The following is a 20,724-nucleotide window of genomic DNA, read 5'->3' on the forward strand; positions in this document are numbered from 1 at the left end:
TTTTATTTCTTCTTATCATTGATTTGTTAAAAGTGGATCAGTTCTGTAGAATATGCCACTTATAGATTTGCCTGTTTGATTCCTTGTGGTGTCATTTAGATTGTTTCTCTACTCCTCATACTGCCTATTAAGTGGAAGTTTTCCCTAAAATCATAATTAGATTCAGATTAAGTTCAGTCTTTTTATAAGATAAATAAATTGAACAGCAGAGTGTACCTGGCCTCTCTGATACCAGGATTGTAGTCCACAGTTCCTTTTTGTACCTGTAGAGCTTTTCTCTGACCTCAAAGACTAGAGAGAACAGTGACATTGACCTAGTTCTAGTCAACCTTTTTTAGAGCAAACTAAGCAGAACTTCACATTCCCTCTGTGAGCAGAAAATAGAGACCTATTACTTTCCTGAAATGGTTTTCCTTGTCTCCACAGTATTTTCCTGAATCGGGATCCCTCCACCATGCCTGACCCTACTGACCAAATATCAGAGAAAATTCCATCAGAAGAGTATTTCCCCCAGGCTGCTGCTTACCCTCCAAGGACAGGACACTTCACTAAGAATGCCCACTGTTCTTCAGGCAGGGGGCCTCTCTGCACTGCCAGGGGGGCCTTGGCAAGGAAAGGAGCCTCAGTCTCAGGCACCTGCCTCACTGTGAGTTCTGAGTCTGCCAGCAACCAGGAAATGGAAAGAGCGGGTAAGCAGCCCTGTCGGATGGTGTCTCAGAGCTTAGCATCTCTGGATCATTCAGTTAACAAGCTAAAGCCAAGAGATAAGCCAGTTGCACTCACTCCCTCCACCTATATCAGGTGGGGTAGGGGACTAGCAGACTCTGACCACACACGAGCTGAGTGGCAAAAAGAAGAGAACCTTGGAACCCACAAGACTGCTAAAGGAGCCTGTTGCAGTTCCTCACATCCCTGTGGACCCAAACAGGCATCTGGGCATGGAAAGGCAGCCAAGATTTTCTGGGTGGAATCCAAACCACCTTCTCAAAGCAGGGCATCAAAAAGGCAGCAGAGGGTGCTGGTCAAAGACATCGTAAAAAAGTCCTCTTGTTTGCCTCATGGCAGCCCATTGAGGAGGCAGTACCACGTGGGAGACCCAGATTCCACATCCTCACTCACAGATTCCAGCCCAAGATTTGATCATATAAGAGATAGAAATGGGGACTTATCTGATACAAATAGCAGGTACTCAGTGGATTCTCTCTCCTGTGTCTATGCCAAAGCCCTAATGGAGCCACTGAAGCCAGAGGACCCCCAGGGGAAGGAACAGGGTCTTCCAGAGCCAGAGAATTCTGAAAGTGATTACAGCCAAATATCTGAGGACTCGCTGGCTGAGAAGGGGTATGAAAGCCCACCAGACAACCCAGGGAGCAGTTACCTCCCCAGTGGTCATGGCCACCCCAGGACCAGAGTTATGGCCTCTGTGAGGGATTTTACCACATCCTCAAACAGTGGACTATTCACCCAAACTCACAGGAGCTTTTCCCTGGATAGCCTGATTGATGCCAAGGAGGAGCTGAGGGAAGAACAGCAAGAAGAGGGTTTCTTCAGTTCAGCTGACGAGATGCCCACAGAGACTTTTTGGCACCTACAGACCTCCAGTCTGCCCATAGTGGAACAGGAGGCAATGTGTAGACTTGGTCCCATCAGCAATGGAACAGTAGCCAGGCTGGATGCCATCCTGCCAATGAGCAGTTCATTTTACCTTGGTCCCCCGCCCCAACCCCCCTGTGAGCAACCTGAGTCAGAGGTAGAGGCAAGCTCCTCTGAACAGGCAAACATGCTCCAAGGCCTGCAGGTTTCAAGAGGGAGTCCTCTGTTGTCCATGGATTCCTGGTTTTCCTGTGACTCTAAGATAAATTCCAGTAGCCCCTCAGGAATAGTGGGTTCTTTATGTCCAAGTCCTGATGTCCAGGAATCTCAGCCCCATGGTTGGGAGAGGCCTGGACATGGGCAAAATATGGAAGAACTAAAGCCATCAGGGACAGAAATAGTCCTGCCCTATACCTCCAAACTACCCCAAGGTGGTACTGAGCTGCCCTTCTGTGTAAGAGGTGTGTACACAACCCCTGCTTCTGATACATCCAGGCTATCATTTTGGGGGTCTTATAGGCTTCTTCAGCCACGAGTTGCTGGCATCTTCCAGGCCAGAGGTATCCCTGACACAGCCCAGGAAGGCAACTCTGAAGCATCCAACAACTCCAGTGTGTCAAGTGTTTTGGCTGCCTCTGCTGCCTCATTCACTCATGTAGGCAGTGCCCACGAGAGGGACTGGGCTGCCCTTCAGCAAAAGTACCTCCTTGAACTGTCCCATCCCGTGTTGGAGGCTATAAGAGAACCCAGGCCAACTTTCTCCTCCCTCGAGGAAGACTCTGCTTCCTTGACACAAGGTTCTGGCAAAGAAACAGATACGCTGTTGCCAGTTGGTTCTGGGGTATCTAGCAGTCTGGATTTCAGCAACTTTCCTGTCCATTTATCCAAAATTCAGTGTTTGAGAGCAGAGAAAGAACAGGACAGTTTGAGTGCAGAGCTAGAAGGTACTTCAGATTTCTTTACAATTAGAGAGAAAGAGGTGAGTCATAGTGGAACTTACTCAGCAGATGTAGAATCATTGACTTCTGGAACTACAAATGTTGTACCAGTCTTTGCAGCAGAGAGCAAGATGGCAAATTCCATGAGAGAAGTATGTCAAGTCAAGCAGAACAACTTGGAAGAGTCTTCTCAGAGTAGTGGAAAGCCTCAGAGGATGAGTTCCTCTGATGAATGTTTTTTCTTGAAAAGCCCTTGTCACAGTAATGTAACCATAGTCAGTAAAGAAAACCACTGGCCCCAGGGCTGGGCTCCTCTCAGGAAGAATAGTGCAGCCCAGGAGGGGCAGTTAAGTCACCCCGGCTACCCGCCCCTGCAGGAAGAGAAGGTAGACTATCAGGAAAGCTCCAGGGAAGTGGTTAGAAGGCACCCAAGTGTTCCGTTTGCATTTCTGTCAGGTCCAAAGATGTACCCCCACTCTGGTGCCTGGAATCCACTCCCATCTTCCTTGCAGCCACCTCCCTTGGAGACATTCTATGTGACCAAAAGCCGGGATGCCCTGACAGAAACTGCCTTAGAGATCCCAGCTTGCAGAGAATCAAGAGTGCCTTCCCCACCCCCCAGAGAAGCCTGGGGCTTTGGTCATGACCACCAAGTTCTCCAAGATATTTATTTTAAGAATAATTTGCCAGTGCTGTTACAAAACCAGAATTCCAAGACTGCCTCATCTCAACAGGTCACAGCAGGGAGGCCAGTTGATCTGAACACCAAGGAAGTTAGCAGAGAAAGAGGGAAGTGCCCTGGAAACATTGAAGAAGAAAGCCATAATTCAGTTTATTTTTTTGTTGCTCAGAACAAACATTTTCTTTCATCTACTAGCACAAAAGTATGTGAATTTGAAAATCAAGTTGGAATTTTAAATAATCACAGTCTTTCAGCACTTAAGGAGAGAGAAAAGGCCACTGTACAGTCCTGTTGCAATGTTTGCTCAAGCCATTCTGGGTCTAGGAAGCCTCTCCTTGTTTGTGAGTCTGAGACAGATGGGGAAGAAGAGCAGGATCACAATGTAGTTCTAAGACAGACCCAGGCCTTTGATATGAACAGACAGTTTCCTTCTGGGGCCAGGTCTGATTTCATCTATGAAACCATCAATTTAGCCCTTGACAAGGATATGCTGGGGGAAACTGCTATTTCTTTGCAGTCCAGATCAGTACATCATAGAGTAAGTGGTCCAAAGATAATGGCCCCAGATGAGAGTCCAGCCCACAAGGGTGAGAGGAAAAATGAATCTGGGCTTCTTGGGAAAGCTTTCCATCCCAAAGATAGCTCAAAAGAGTTTAAGCATCCAAAGACAGAGTCTATATATGAAAGATTCCAGTCAGTTACATGCTCTCAGGAAAAAAACCTGAATGAATCCAAAGGCCCCGGAAGGTCAGAAGAAATGTTAAGCCCCAAAGAAGAACCTTCTGGAAAGAAACAGAATAAAAGAGTTAACAGTGGTGATGAAATGGCCAGGCTAATTAGGAGTGTAATGCAGCTGGAAGATGGCATCTTGGAAATTGAATCCAAGCAGAATAAGCAGCTATCTGCTTCCCAAACACTGGGAGTCGGTAAGGAGTTTGTGTTCTGGGACCAGAGGGACCAGGAGATGGCTGACTATGTCCTGAGGCCAAGCAGCTTTGGAAACTACGTGTCTTTGAAGGATCAGCCATCTTCTCCAAAACAGATGGATGACGTTACCTTTAGGGATAGTGAAGCTAGAGAAATGGAGGTTGACAGTAGCACTGGGGAAGGTCTCCAGGCCCAGAAAATCACCTTGAGCCCCTTCAGGTCAAGGGAATGTATACAAGACACTAAGTTTGCAAAAGAGGACACTTGCCCAGTTGTATTAAACAGATCCTCCAGTGACACTTGTGATTATGTAAGGACATGTACAGTTTGTAGAGAGTTCACAGACACTTGTGCTAATCCAAGAACCAAAGCACTGGCTAGTGCTCTGCCACTGCAGCCCAGCCCCAAGATGTCTTCTGAGAAGGAGAGTGAGGCAGAGAATGCATCTGCAAGCCCCCCCACAAGGCAGCCTTGTGGCTTGGGAAGTCTTGAGGAACTGGAAACTGTGAAAGATTTTTGGGAAACCCAAGTTGCCAAGTGTATAAGTAGTTCTAAACAAGAGGAGCCTAAAGTTCAAGGTAGAGTTGAAGAAATGGCTGTGCAAAGAGGAGGGAACCTACAAGAGGAAAATACAGTGGTTTCACTGATTCAGCAACTTCCTAGCCCAAGCCAGCGCTGTATTGGCATATCTTCCAGCCAGGAGATTGGTCCATTGCTGAGCCAGCCAGATTTCTCTGAGGCTTCTCATGGAAACCTACATAGTTCCTTGCCCTTGAATTCTCCAGGGCTGCCAAGAGACTGTCTTCATGCACGCGATACTGTAGGCATCTCTTCAGTTGACTATGTACTGGATCCCACAATATTGAAAATACCTAATTGTCCCTTGGTAACTGGAGCAGAAAGTCAGGACCTGTGTGGCAAGCCCCGAAGCCATAGCCCTCAGGGAACTATTAGAGAGGGCTCCTCCTCAGCACACTCTGCTTGGTGTGGGTCTGTGATATCCATGTCCATGGGATCTCATGGTCAATTCTGTGTATCAGAGAACATTCCCCTGGGGGCAGAGGGCGAGAGATCAGCAAGTACCCAAGACCAAGGAGGGGACCTCAGAAGCATCATGATGGGCTTGAGTTCCAGAGATGGTTTTGCTTCTGAAGCTGAGGCAGCTGTACAGAGAGGAACAGAAAGAGCCACTTCCCTGAACAGGGCCTCTAGCCCACTTGAAAAGAAGGCCAGCTGCCTCTTAGAAGAGGGTAACAGTCAAGGCTGTCTGGCAGAGGAGGCTGAGGATCTCCATCTTCCTAGTGGTATATTCTCAGCACCTGTGTCCCTGCCAAGGATGCCTCACCCAGAGCGCTGTGCTCATACATCCATGGGCTTGGGTGTGTTGGAAGAGATCACACAAACACAAGCCCAGGGAAAGCAGCTTCATGACTTGGGGGCTGGAGGCAAAATTCTTCCATACTATGAGACTTTACTAGGACCTGAATGTTCTTCAGGGGTCACTGACCAGTCGTTGTCAGACAGGACCAGAAATGAGGCTGAAGCACAAAGATTTCATGTAGCCTCTCTCTCTGCTGAACCAGGACATCTATTGACTAATGAGAGGAAAGTTTCTCAGGCCACACCCCTCCCTGCAGACAGCTTTCAACATCTGCCCAACACAGAGACTCACATAGTCCCACAGCCTACCTCACAGATTTCCTCCCATGTAGCCCCAACTCTAGGAAAAAGCTATTGTTCTGGAGAATTGAGACTTTTTCTGGGAGCCGGTGAACAGTTGGTATGTCGCTCTAGTTCTTCTGGAATCATAGAGAAAAAGAAAAAAGCAACCACAACACCTTCCTCTGCTGATCCTGAGAGCTCAGGCAATTTTCCTTCAGTAGCTGTAGAGGACAGGAGGGAAATACCAGAGAAAGTAGTGGCTGCCTTACCTTCTTGGACCCCTCTGAATGACCCTGGCACGATTCCTCACAGGGGAAGCCAGTCAGCTCTGCAGGCGACTATAGAGGCCACGCTCCCTGGTGGTCAGGAGAGCAGCCCAGCACATCAAGAACCTAGAATTCTATATACCACTTGTGGAGGAAGTTCAGGTAATGTCTTAGTGGCTGCACAGAGAGGAAAAACAACCTGTTTTGAAAGTCAGCTTGTGACCTGTGATGTTCAGAATTCTGTCAGCCTTTCAGGGTGTATCCAAGACTACGCCCCATGCCTTGAGGCTTTCACTGGTTTAGAAGAAGGGAGGGCAAGTCCCAAACAGGGTACCAACCTGCCTAGAGCTCTGAGAAGGGTTGAACTGGAAGCTCCCTCACAGCAGTGTGTGAAGAGGAAGGAGAGTGTTGGCTGTGGGCTGGCGGAAGCCTGCCATGGTGGCAGCAAACATCCTAGGCTGACTTCATTGCCAGATCAAAGACCTAGCCCAAGTCCTGGGGGAGTTCAGGAAGAAGCCCAGTGCAGATGCCCACGGGAAGCTTCATACTGTGTTGTCTTCTTAGGGAACATTGAACACTGCAGGACTCTTAGTCTATCTAGGGGGCAGGAAGACAGCAGAACAACTCCTTGCCATTTGTGCAATCCTCAACCCATTGCTTCTCTTATCTCTTTCTCCCCACCCTCCACTTTACCGGGTTATAGAGATGGTGACTTGGGAAAAGAGAGTTCCAAGGCTGCCCTCCACACTCTCCAGCCACCCTGCATAATGCATTCCAGAATCAGTGGAATGGATGAGAGAGGAGAAAGCTGTTCCAGGGAACTTGAAGGGCTCTTGGCACCTGGCCTTGAGCCCAAAGGCATTCATAGAGAATTTGGGCCAACAGACAGCAGCACTCAAGAGCCTTCTGCTTCTGCTGCTGTCCTATCTCTGGTTCAAGGAGTCAGCTCCCCTTCTGCCCCTGGTATGAGGACAAGTTCACTGAGCCACTCAGTGGCTGATGGAAGCTCAAGGTCAGTAGAGGATCCTGAGAAAGAGGTGGCTGAGAAGAAACCCAGCACAGAGCTTGAGACTGCCTTTTCCTCTGCAGACATGTGCTCTGAGCCACTGAGGAAGTTTCAGGGCAGCTCTGTAGGTGGCCAGAATACACAAGAGTCTCAAACCAAGCCAGAACTACCTTTAACAGCGGAGAGACCACACACCCTGAATTTAAGTGAAGGATCTGTTGAGAGTGAGCTTCCGGGGGAACCACAGCATGGATGTTTAGGAAATGTAATCCAGCGCCTTCCAGAAAAGCCACAACTTTCCACTGAATTCAGAGATCACAGTGGCTTGGGTCCCCAAGCTAAGTTTGTAGCAAAGTTAAAACACCTCTCCAGGCACCAAACTGATGGTCCCTGGGAGGAGGAGGATCAGCAGAGAGACCAGGCTTTGAGTGGTAGTAAAGAGCCTGCCCAAGACATGAGTTCTCAACCTTCCCATGAAGGTGGCTTGGATGGCTGTCAGATTAGAGATGCAGGCACGGAGGAGGCATCTACAGCCAAGTCCTTTGTGTCTAAGATGTTCTTGACAGGCTTCGAAGATTCAGCCGCCATGCCTTTGGGACAAAGTGGAGCCCCACGGCTCACACCCCAGAGCCCTGGCCTGCCTGCCTCTGGCAGGGAGCAGCCAGCTCCCCACCACAGGTGCTCACTTCCTGTGATTGCAGTCTTCTCTGGCCCCAAACACTCCAGGTCCTCCCCCAAACCACAGTTATCCGTGGTCAGCTCTTCCCGGTCTCTTCAGGAGCTGAATTTGTCTGTGGAGCCCCCTTCCCCCACAGATGAAGATATACAGGAGCCTAACAGATTGTGGTCTCCACATAGCAAGGACTATTTCTCAGATGAGTCAGCAGTGAGAACATCTCTGAAAGCTGAGGGCTGCAGTCAGAAAGCCTCATCTAACGTGGACAATAGCACTGATAATCACTGGCCCCCGAAACCTACTACCCCTCCTTACCCAAGGTCATCAGCTCTTTCTTGCATGCCAACCCCTGATTTCATGGCCAGCTGGACATCCAGGACCCTCGAAGAGTCCTGGCAGGAAAATCTGGAGAGACTGGGTAGCCAGGCGAGGCCTGAAAAGTGGCACTCCAAGGCGGACAAAAAAATGTTACACTTTGACTCCAGTGACATCAATCCCTACATCCTCTCCTCCCATCCAGAGAGGCCTGTGCAGATTGGCTGGAAGCAGTATGTGTTTGGCAGTGCATTAGATGTCTCCTGTGGCCAGACACCCCAGGGCCTGATACCATCAAACAAAGCGCATTGTTCAAGCATGGACAAGGGCCTAGAACATCAGAACTCTCCACTGTACTCCCACCTCAGCACCCATGCCAATGCACGGGACCTGTCGAGCACACACAGCAATATTGGAAATGCCCAGGGTTCGTGTGAGGCCTGGGAAGTATGGGGTTCCTCATTTGCCTTGGGGAACCTCCACATCCTGAACAGCCATGAAGGAGCAACCCTCAGTAAGGATGCTGACAAGAGAGCTCAATTCTGGGACACCCCTGATGAAGCAGGCTGTCTGAGGAATGATCCTCTCTTGGCTGAAGGAAGTGCGGCAAGTCCAGTAGATGAGATTATGCTGCTGTATCCGTCAGAGGTGGGTGGCCCTGTGGGACAGTCCAGGATAAACACCTTGGAGCAGGGCACACAGACCCTGGGGTGCAGTCTCCACTGGAGCTCCACCGACATCTCTGCTCAGCCAGAAACCAGTGGTCTGGTCTCCTGGACTAGCATGCATAATCTCTCTCTCCACCTCTCACAGCTGCTGCACAGTACCTCAGAGCTGTTGGGGAGTCTCTCTCAGCCAAGTGTGGCTGAAAAGGAGCAGAACATCAAGAGGGAGACCCCAGATGAAGTGACCCAGGCCCTTATAGATGGCTATACTCAGACCACCATGGACAAGGGCATCCAAACTGACCTGGCCTTTCCACCCCTGCACCTCCAGGCCCCAGAGGCCGGCCCTCAGGAGGTCAGTGGGGTCCTTGAAGTGTTGGGCTCAGATATTCCCATCATGTTCCCTCAAGAACGGGGACATGTCACGCTTAACCTTCAGAAGAGAGAGACAGAGGAAATGACATCTAAAATGGCAAGGCCCTCAGAACTTCAGGAGGAAAGTACCCACTGCAGGCCCCAGAGCCTTCCAGCACCCACATCCCACGTAAGGTTTCAGAAAGCCCACTTTGGGCAGAACCTCCCTTCTGTGAGCCCCCACGCCTTTCCGGATGCCTCCCTGCCTCCCAGCTCCCAGCCAGAGGTGCCCTCCTGCCTGGCCATTGGCAGCCCTAGCCTCAGCAGCTCCCAATCCCCAGAGCCCTGCCTCAGTGCTGCAGAGTCTGTCAGGGATCCTCAGGTCGAGAGGGGGCTGGGCACCATTGGTACATTGTTGGTGGACAGAGCCTCCTCCCCAATCCTCACACTTAGTGCCAACACCCAGAGGTTGGGGTTCCCCACAGACTCTTTATCTCTCACAGTCCCCTCAACTTGTCCTCCTGAAGGCCACCAGAAGCTTGTCTCCAGCCCAGACCTTCTCCTTGACACCTCTAGGCTTCCAGTGGTTAATAATTCTCAAACTACTGATGAGTCAGGTGGCTCCCAGAGAGTGGGGGCTCTATGTGGGGAAGGCAGAAGTCCCTTAGAAAGGAGTGATGGCAGGTCATTCCTCAAGATAAGCTCCCCAGACAGCCTACCGCAGAGCCCGAAACTCCAAGTTTGTTTGTTAGAGCAGCCGCCTCAGCAGCTTCAGCCCAGGACCACCACCTTGATCCAAAGTGGACTGCCACCACCCTCACTGAGGAGCCGGAGCCAGAGGCTGGCCAATGGCCTTGTGCCTGATGACCTGGCTTCCTTGGAGTGTGACCCAGTGAGCAGTGGGGGGCCAAGTCGATGGCAGAGCAAGACAGAACACGGGGATGAGAGTTCAGCATCTCCAGTGGAGCCACAACCCACTCTGGATTTTTTGTCTTCAAGGGAAGACCTCCATCCCCTCATCCCTTGCCCTGTCTCTGGGTTGACTGAGGGCTCTGTCCACAGAGCCCTGTCCACAGGGCTCCAGGGTTCTGCTTTGGGCCCAACCGAGGCCTGCCAAACTGAGATGTTGCTGTGCTCTGGTTCCCAGGTGTGTGTGGCCCCTGAGCCCCAGCATCACTGCCTGAGGGACTTCCCAGTGCATAACAGATATACTCATTGGTGTGGGGTTCAGGATGGCTCCCCTGTGGGGCTAGGCTTGATGGAGTCACTGGGGCCCAGATGTGATCTTAGCTCTGGAGAGCAGGGACAGAAGCCCCTACAACCTCCTGATGACCAGAGCCAGGGTCCTCACTGGTCACAGAGGGAGCAGATCCCCCTACAAGTGGGGGCCCAGAACCTCTCTCTCAGCATGGAGCTCACAGAAGCGAAACTGCACCACGGCTTTGGGGAGGCAGATGCCCTGCTGCAGGTGCTACAGAGCGGGAAAGGGGAGGCGCTCTCTGCTGAGGAGCCTGTGCAGTCCACCTGGGAGGAGCTCTATGCCCGGTAAGGGCCCCTAGCCTGGCAGGGAAGGGCAAGGGGTGGGCTGAAAGAGAATCAGAGAAGGCTAATAGCTGTATATTCCTGTTTCCCTTGCTAAGCTCTGGGATCTTACAGGGAACAGAGGTAGATCTTAAGATGAAGAAGGGTATTCGGGGCCAGCTTCAGTGAATTGATCACATTTTGTCTCAGGCAAAAACAAACCATTGAGACCCTCCGGAGAGAGCGGGCTGAACGACTTCAGAACTTGCACTGGATGCATATCAGGCCCCGGAAACAACTGAGTCTCCTGCCCAACAGGGATCTCCCCACCCGGGACCTTGACCTACCCAGCAGGCGCCGAGAATACCTGCAACAACTGAGGAAGGATGTTGTGGAGACCACGAGGTAAGGATAGGCCCAGAACCCAGCAGAGAGCAGGTTGTAGAGGGCTGTGGAGAGCAGGGCCTGGAGAGTGGAAACTGCAGTTTCCTTTGACAGGAGTGACTCCAGGAGTGGGCCCTAGGCTCCTTTTGGCAAGTAGAAGTCATTGTGGGAGAATGGGGCAAGGAGAGGGGGGAAGAGGAGGATGTGAGAGGGATAGCATGGGGGCAGAGGTCATGGGAGAAGGCAGACCGTGGCTGTGACCTACTGTGTAAGACAGTAGGCCTGAGACTCAGAATGGGTTGTAAAACTAAACTGTAGGCAAAGAGGATGGGTCCTTCCAGAGGATGGTATTAAATAGATCTGGGATGAGTAGCCCTAGGCTCTCACCCACCCACCCACAATGTTAGAGGGCATCTCTCCACCCTATGGTTTTCCTCAGGAGCCCAGGGTCAGCATCACAGTCTGCTCACCCCGCCTCTGACATAGCAGTGATGCTGCAAGAATACCAGCGTGCCCGTGAGGAAGCCAAGGTGGAGATTGCCCTGGCCCGGGACCGGCTACGGGAGAGGACTGAGCAGGAGAAGCTGAGAATCCGCCAGCAGATCATCTCCCAGCTGCTAAAGGTAGGGAGTGGGGCAAACCAGTGATGTCAGGGTAGGCCTAGACCTGGGGGCAGACATCAGACTGGGTCAGCCTTCACTGGGGCTGCCTCTGAGTCTCGGGATGTAGTAACTGGAGGAAGGTGTTGGACTCCATTGCACTAGGTCAAAGCTGTGCTCACTCTTTTTACACATCATCCTCCTCTGACTAGCTCCTGTCCCTAGGCCAGAGTCTGGGAGGAGGCAGCTTTGGTTCTTTTAGTTGGGGCAGGCATGTGGGGAGGCATGAGGGTTTCAGGTTGAGGTAGGAGGCACTGGGAGATGATGGGTGCTGAGGAGGTGGGAAGGGGTGGTGTCAGGGGTAGAGCGGGTAGTGAAGGGTATACCAGAAGCTGGTTGACAGCCCCCTGTCCTTCTCAGGAAGAAGAAAAGCTGCACACCCTGGCCATGTCCAACTCCCTGAGTACCAGCTCCAATGGAAGCCTCTCCTCTGGTGTTACCTCTGGCTACAATAGCAGCACAGCCTTGCCAGACCAGTTCCAGTCCCCAGACAGTGTGGTGAGTAGGCAGATGCTGGCAATGAGCCAGGGGCCAGAACCACTGAGGCAGGAATTGGGGCAGGAAATTCTGCCTCTTGGATGCTGCTGCTGACATGAGCCCTTCTCATGGATGATAGATAGTCTTTGGTTTTTCCCTTTAGTTTTGTCTCCCCCTCCCTGTTTTTTCACCCAAAAAGTGTTTATTTTTTAAGTAGGTACTGGAGCCTCTTATAAGAGTGAGCAAAACCATTCTTGTCCTTAAATCTGTTAAGAGGGATAAATACAGTTTATTTTGTGATTATTTAATCACCATTGCAGTAAGTTGTATGAAAAAGGGGTTCTAAATTAACATAAAACGAGATCTGATCTAGCGTGGCAGTCAGCAAAGATGTTCTGAAGAGGGTGCGTTTAAACTGAGACCAGGATGGGTAAAGGGCAGTTAACAGAGGAAGAGCTTAGTGCTGGGGAATTGGCCGTTAGTAGAAATTGGGGGCTGGGGAACACAGTCTTCCAGGCAGAGAGTATGGCAAGTGAAGCTCTGAGTTTGAGGAACTAGAAGGCTAGTGTGGCTGGAGTATAGTGAGACACCAGAATGACTTGAGGAAGGACTAGGAAAGGTAAGATCACACAGACTGCTCCAAATTCTGGACCTTTTTGGATCCATGTGATGGCTCCTCAGAAGCTGCAGTAAAGCTTTGATGCAAGGGAGCAGGACAAGGAGATGACAGGAGAAGGGGGCAGAGCAGCTGTGGGGAGAGCTGTTGATGAGCATTGCCCGTCTTAGAGCCCTGCCAGTGAGGATGAGCACAGGGGAATGCGGTGGACAGAGGACAGCTGCAGGGCGCAGGAGCCCACTCTGTGAGAGGAGGGGACAGGCTGGAGTGGGAAGCAACATGCACTTCTGGCTTGAGCAGCTGAAGGGCAGTGATGGCGGCAGTGGCGTGGAGCATTGGAGGACAGGTTTTGTGGGGAAGATGGCGAATCTGGTTTTGTACTTATTGGGTTTGTAGTGCCTGTGAGAAATGCAAGGGGAGCTTAGGATATAAGATATGAAATTCATTTTATAGTAAAACTTCACATAGTAAGAAAAATAATATTTAGACATTAGCAAAGGACATACATCAAGTTCATCTTTCAGTCTCCTGTTTACCCTCCCCAGAAGCAATCATCCATCCTAGTATGGTGTGTATTTCCAGAGGCATTCTGGAATACGTTCTGTGTTTTAATATCTATAAAAATGTGCATATCTTTAAATTTTCTTGTTTTTTATATGTACTTTTTCTATTTAAAATTTTATTTTTAAATTTTATTTGTTTAAATTTTATTTAAGTTCAATTTGCCAACATATAGTGTAACACTCAGTGCTCATCTCATCATGCTTTTTTGTTATATATAAACATATATGTTTTATATATATATATATATATATTTTAATCTCTTTGAGAATGTGCATATCTTTCTAAAGCAAATGCATGGCAGCGTACTGTGCCTACTTTGTCCCTTTTCATCCTGAAGAATGTCTTTCGGATAGTATGGTACTCCAGAAAATCTGCTGACTCATCCTTTTTAACATCTAAGATAGTGTTTCCTTTTTCTCTTTGCATGTTTTAAAATGTAATATTTTGCATAGACAATCTATTCATATGGTAGAAAAGACAAAAAATATAGACATCTATAAAGTGTATAGGGAAGTACCTGTTCCTATCGCCTGAGAACCTGGTCCTCCTCCTTTACCCCACCCAAAGAAACAGTGCTGTTGTGCAGGGGATTGGGGGGAGGGGTGCTATTCTCCTACCTTCAAACCTGGGGTTGATTTCAGTCTTTTGCTGTTATGAACAGTGCTGCAATAAGTAACTTTGTGCATGTGTTGTTTCATACATGTACAGATATATGTGAGGTAGATTCCCAGAAGTGGACTCCTACAAATAGTATATGCATTTGAGATCTTAATATTGAGAAGTTTTACCTTACAGATGAGGTAAATTCATACTCCCACCAGCAATAGGGGGTAGACACCTTACCCTCACACTCTCACCAACATGTTATCAAATGCTTGAATTTTTACTGAGCTATCTGTTCATATTTTTGGCTTATTTCTCTATATTTTTCCTAACAATTTCTGGAGTTCCTTGGCAAGCTAGGAATTATATTTATCCTGGTTCTTCGTTTTCTTTTGACTTTGCTTATTGTGTTTGGAGCCATTCAGAAATTTTGATTTCTCAGTTTTCCTTTTTTTTTTAAGATTTTATTTATTAATTTCAGAGAGAGAAAGAATGCACAAACAGATGGAGGGGGAGAGGGAGAAGCGGACTACCCACTGAGCGGGGAGCCTGATGTGTAGGGCTCAATCCTGGGACCCTGAGGTCATGACCTGAGCTGAAGGTAGACGGCTAACAGACCGAGCCACCCGGAGCCCGCAGTTTTCCTTTTAAGTGTCCATGTTCTGATCATAATTAGAAACACATTCTTCATTCCAAAGTTATAAAAAAATTTTCATGTGATTTCTTCTGGAAATTATATATGGTTTTATTTTTCATATTTACATCTTTATTCAAAAAACAATCTTTGTTCATTTTGAACAAAGGTGTGATCCAACTTTGTTCTTTCCAGATAGCTATGAAGTTGTCCTCTGGACAGCTCATCTCTGCTTTCACCAGCTTAAGATGTCAACTTTTTTCTTTCTTTCTTTTCTTTCTTTTCTTCTCTTTCTTTCTTTTCTTTCCTTTTCTTTCTTTCCTTCCTTCCTTCCTTCCTTCCTTCCTTCCTTCCTTCCTTCCTTCCTTCCTTCCTTCCTTTTCTTTCTTAAGATTTTATTTATTTATTCATGAGAGACACAGAGAGAGGGGCAGAGACACAGACAGAGGGAGAAGCAGGCTCCTCACAGGGAGCCTGATGTGGGCCTTGATCCCTGAACCTGGAATCACTCCCTGAGCTGAAGGCAGATGCTCAGCCACTGAGCCACCCAGGCGTCCCGATGCCAACTTTTCTTATATAAGGCTTATAATGTGTTCTACTACTTGTTCTTCTTTTTCTGAGATTTTTTAAAAAAAGATTATTTATTTGAGAGAGAGCAGAGTGAGTGAGAAAGAACATGAGTAGGGGGAAGGGCAGAGGGAGAAGCGGACTTCCCACTGAGCAGGGAGCCTGATGCGGGCCTGAATCCTAGGACCCTGGGATCAGGACCCGAGCCAAAGCCAGACACTTAACCTACTGAGCCACCCACGTGTCTTTTCTGAGCTTTTCTAGAGTATTTTTTCTTGTTTACTTTTTATGTGAAATTTAGAATCAGCTTAATTGTTTCATTTATAAAAACTTGTTCATATTTTTAGTGAGACCATGTTAAATTTATAAACTGACTTAGGGAGAAATCTCATCTTACACTATAGAATTTCCTAACCAAGAACATAGTAGGTTCAAGCCACCTTTTTGTGTTTAAAATTCCCTTGACATGTCTCAATTTCTTGTCAGACTTATTCCTAAATGTTTTATTTTTTTTGTTACTGTTATAAATAGGTTTTTTCTTCAGTTATGTCTTCTATCTAGTTATTCTTTTGTTTGTATGAAAGGCACTGATGAATGTTAATTTTGTGTCATGTTGTTTTTTGGACTGTTCTCTAGATCCATACTAATACAGTAGCCACTAGCACAGGTAGTGATCTTATTTTTAATTTAAATTAAATAGAATTGAATCTTAGCTTTTGCTCTTATGTCACACTAGCCACATTTCACATGCTCAATAACCACATATGACAAGTGGCTACCATACTATATAGCCCTGCCTTAGATTTTTTTCAGGTATATAATAGTTATCTTCTGCAAGTAGATATTATTTCAGGGTTTCCTTTCTAATTTTTGTACCAGTATTTTCTTCCTCTTTTCTAATTGAGTTACCTAGTATTTCCAGGGTAAATAAAATAATAGTGATAAGAGTGAGCATCTTTGTCTTCTTCCAGGCTTTAGTGGGAATGCTTCTAGTGTTTCCCTGTATAATTTGGGTGCTAGTTTTTGAGCTGAACTAGATATATTTTACACTACTAAGTAGACATTCATCTATTCCTGTTTTACAGAACATTCTTATGTAGCTAGAATGGTTATTTCAGTCTATGGAGATGATCATCTGATTGATAGGATAATTTTGAATCATTCTTGCATTCTAGAATCAATCCTATAATACATTATATATTTATGTATATGCTGTATTATTTTAATGTGCTGTCAGAGTCTATTTGCTAATATTTTATTCAAGATTTTGTATCAATATTTATGAGTTTTTCCCTGTAGTTTATGTTTTTGCAATATGTTTCAGGTTTTGTTAGAGTGTTATATTTCTTTTATAGGAATAAAATGTTCAGGGATCCCTGGGTGGCACAGCGGTTTGGCGCCTGCCTTTGGCCCAGGGCGCGATCCTGGAGACCCGGGATCGAGTCCCACGTCGGGCTCCCGGTGCATGGACCCTGCTTCTCCCTCTGCCTGTGTCTCTGCCTCTCTCTCCCTCTCTCTGTGTATCTCATGAATAAATAAAATATTAAAAAAAAGGAATAAAATGTTCAGGAATAGCTTAAATATAATGGAACTTTATACCTATTAAATTCCCAAAAATTAGAAAGTCAGATGTTGGTAGCACTTTTGGGGAATAGGAGCCTTTATACATTCTTATGCTTCAGCAATGAATGCTTGCATATAGGTTTGAGGGAACATGTATGAAATTATTTATTAAATAATTATTTGAAGTGATAGAGTTGGAAGCCATTTGAAAATCTATCACTGGGAGAATGCCTAGATAAAATGTGGTTGATACAGAGTGCCTGAGTGGCTCAGTTGGTTAAGTGTCTGGTCTTTAATTTAGCTTGGGTCATGATCTCAGGGTTGTGAGATTGGCTCTACAGTGGGCTTGGAACCTACTTGAGATTCTCTCTCTCCCTCTGCCCCGCCTCACCTCCCTCCCCCCAGCCAGCACATTAATGGTCTCTCAAAAAAAAAAAAAAAAAAAAAGAGAGAGAGAAAGGAAGAGATCTGATGAGGTCAGGAGTTGATAAACAGGGCTCTTGGCCAGATCTCACCCACTGCCTATTTTTATAAATAAAGTTTTGCTGGATTACAGCTTGCCCACTTATTTATGTGTTGTCTGTGAGTATGTTTACAATGGCAGAACTCTGAGTACATAAAACTACTCAAATGGTCCACAAAGCCTCAAATACTAGCTAGATCTTTACAGAAAAAGTTTGCCAATCCCTGGTTTAGATTTTTCCATCTCTTCTGGAGTCAGTTTTTATCCTAATCTGTTAATTTCTGCTTTAAAAAATTAATTCCTTTTTCTTATGATAATTTCTAAGTCTATGGTCAGTAATTTTGGAGAATGTGTTTGTTGTTTTCTCATGATTAGATTGAAGTTATGAATTTTTGGCAAGAATACCACAGAAATGATGTGCCCTTCTCATTTGGGGTTGCCAGATAAAGCAAGGAAAAACACAGGATGCCAGTTAGAATTTTAGACAAACAACAAATGATATTGTTCTATGAGTGTGTCTCCTGCAAGTGCCTTCTCCTTAGTACATTATCAAAGAGGCATGATGTCAGTATGTCTTATTCATGATGTTAACCTTGAAGTTACAGTGTTATCTAAGAGTTGTCCACTGAAAGTTACTATTTTTCTCTTTATAAGTAATAAACATTTGGCAGAGATATTTTTAGACTATGCAAACATCCTGCTTCTCCTCAAACTTTTGCCCACTAATTTGAGCATCCATCAGTGTATTTTGCCTGAAAAAAAATTATTACTGTAGTGTTTTAATAGCAATTTTTTATTTCCCTCATTTCTTCTACGTGTATTAATTAGAATTTTTCTGTAACGAAGTATTACTCTTCTCTCCCTATTTATTCAGGTATTTGCTTTTTTAAGTTTGAACTCATAAATATGTTATTCTGTGGGTTATAATCTAATACTATCATTATTAATTTCATTGCTCAAATTGTTTCAGCTTTCCTTATTTGGAGTTCTTTCCCATTGGATCTTGTGATCTTTTAATATGTCCCTCGTTTTTTGAGCACTTCCTTTAATTATTTTTATTTATTTTTAAAATATTTTATTTATTTATGAGAGACGCACAGAGAGAGGCAGAGACACAGGCAGAGAGAGAATCAGGCTCCATGCAGGAAGCCCCATATGGGACTCGATCTCAGGACTCCAGGATCATGCCCTGGACCAGAAGGGGGCGCTCAACCACTGAGCCACCTAGGCGTCTCTCTCTGCTCTCTCTCTCTCTCTCTCTCTCTCTCTCTCTTTAAGATTTTATTTATTTATTCATGAGAGACACAGAGAGGGAGGCAGAGACATAGAAAGAGGGAGAAGCAGGCTCCATGCAGGGAGCCTGATGTGGGACTCGATCCCAGGACTCCAGGATCACTCCCTGAGCCAAAGGCAGATGCTCAACCACTGAGCCACCCAGGTGTCCTGAGCACTTCCTTTAAGTAATTTATTCTTTTATTGTTGTTATAATTCATTGGCTTTTAGTGCATTCACTTTATGTATCCATTACCACAATCAATTTTAGAATATTCTAAACACAAACCCATCACCCTAGTCCTGGGTAAGCACCACTTTTCATCTCTATGGATTTGCCTGTTCTGGATACTTTATAAAATAGAATCATATAATACGTGGTCCTTTGTGACTGGTTTCTTTCACTTGGCATAATGTTTTCAGGGTTGTATTAATTCCTAAGGTTGCTATAGCAAATTACTGTAAACAGGGTGGCTTAAAACAACAGAAATTTATTCTCATAGTTCTTGAGGCTAGGAGTCTGAAATGATCGCATTGACATAGTCATCTTTCCTTCAAAGGCTTTGAGGGAAGAACTTGTTTCATGCTCCTCTCTGGGCTTCTTCTGGTGGCTGGTTGCAGGCAATCTTTGTTATTCCTTGGCTTGCAACTGTATCACTCCCACCTCTGCCCCTGCCGTCACATGGCATTCTCTCTGTATATCTCTTGGTTGTCTTCACTGGCCTTCTTAGAAGGACCTTAGTCACTAGATTTGGGGCCCACTCTAATCCAGTATGATCTCATTATAACTTGATTACATCTGTGAAGCCCCTATTTCCAAATAGGGTCACACTCACAGATATGAGGGATTAGGACTTAAATTGTATCTTTTTTGGAAGACAGTAACTAAACTCACAAGGGTTCATCCACATTGTAGCAGATTGTCATTCCTTTTATGACCAGTAATAACACATTATGTGAAAATGTCACATGTTAATCATCCATTCATCAGTTGATGAACATTTAGATTGTGTCCACTTTTTGCCTATTATGAATAATGCTGCTGAGAACATTCACAGAGAAGTTTTTGTATGGGAACTATGTGTTAGATCTGTGGAAAAGAACTGTAAGGCATCTATCTGCTAAAACTATGTGAAAGACCTAATAGATTTTTTTGAAATCTTAGGTATGGGTATATCCCAACAATCTTTAAAATTCTAGGGCATGATAGTTTAGGGGTGAATATGATTTCAACTCATTCGTGTTTAAAGGGTGTCTGAAATTGAGAACCAGGCAGATCCGTCTACTCTGACCGCAAATATGGCTGTGAAGAAATTGGATCCCAAAGATTAGAGGTGGCGGATTTTTGAAGAATGCCCATATTCAAGTGGAGATCAAAGAAGCCCAACTGAAGGAAATCTGGGCTGACAATGACAACTATGGATTGAACAAAAGTTCTTTTTAAAAGATTATTTTGAAGATTATGATTCCGACTTTGAACGAACTATGGTGATTGGCAGTAGAGGGAATCACATGTAAAATTCATTAAATAAAAACTTGCTGACTTAAAGAGTTTTTGTATGGACATATATTTTCATGATTTTTGGGTATATGCCTATGAGTTGGGTTGATGGGTCATAGGGTAACTGTGTGTTTCAACGTTTTTAACAACTACCAGACTATCTTTCATAGAAGCTTCACTGTTCTAAAGTCCCACCAGCAGTGTATGAGCAGTGTATTTCTCCACATCCCAGTCATCACCTTTCTTTTTCTTTATAGCTATCCTAGTTGATGTGACATGGCATCTCATTGTGGTTTTGATTTGCATTATCCCCATGTTTAATGGCTTTGAGCATCTTTTCATGTACTCACTAGCCTTTTATGTGTTTTCTTGGGATAAATGTCTATTCAGATATTTTGTCCATTTTATAATTGGATTGTCTTTTTGTTAAGTTTAAGAATTCATTATATATTCTAGTACAAGTCCCTTATAAATTATATTATTTACAAAAACTGTATCCAATTCTGTGTATCATCTTTACACTTTCTGGTGATGTCCTTTGAAACACAAATATTGATGCTGTTTATCTATGTTTTCTTTTATTTCTTGTGCTTTTGGTTTCATATCTAAGAAATTGTTGCCCAGTCCAATGTCACAAAGATTATGCCTATATAGGCATGCATGCCTCATTTTATTGTGTTTCACAGATAATGCATTTTTTACAAGTGGAATGTTTGTGGCAGTCCTATATTAAGCAAGTTCTGGTCAGCACTGTTTTTCCAACAGCATTTGCTCACTTTGTATCTTTGTGTCACATTTGGTAATTCTTGAAATATT

The 20,724-nt window shown here is 45.7% G+C and overlaps 1 protein-coding gene across 6 annotated transcripts in view; it reads left to right on the plus strand.

Moving 5' to 3' along the window:
• The window catches only part of STARD9 (StAR related lipid transfer domain containing 9), a 130,996-nt gene that overhangs the window by 98,189 nt on the left and 12,083 nt on the right, over nucleotides 1-20,724 (plus strand). For 5 of the 6 annotated variants that reach the window (XM_055316656.1, XM_055316659.1, XM_055316658.1 and 2 more), the window contains 4 exons: nucleotides 427-10,629; nucleotides 10,816-11,010; nucleotides 11,429-11,612; nucleotides 12,009-12,146. In XM_055316656.1, coding sequence (XP_055172631.1) covers nucleotides 427-10,629; nucleotides 10,816-11,010; nucleotides 11,429-11,612; nucleotides 12,009-12,146 — 10,720 coding nt within the window. The remainder of the gene's footprint in view (nucleotides 1-426; nucleotides 10,630-10,815; nucleotides 11,011-11,428; nucleotides 11,613-12,008; nucleotides 12,147-20,724) is intronic. The other variant, XM_055316657.1, reaches the window with a different exon arrangement.

The sequence above is a fragment of the Nyctereutes procyonoides genome, unplaced genomic scaffold (assembly GCF_905146905.1).
Source record: "Nyctereutes procyonoides isolate TBG_1078 unplaced genomic scaffold, NYPRO_anot_genome, whole genome shotgun sequence".
NCBI lineage: Eukaryota > Metazoa > Chordata > Mammalia > Carnivora > Canidae > Nyctereutes > Nyctereutes procyonoides.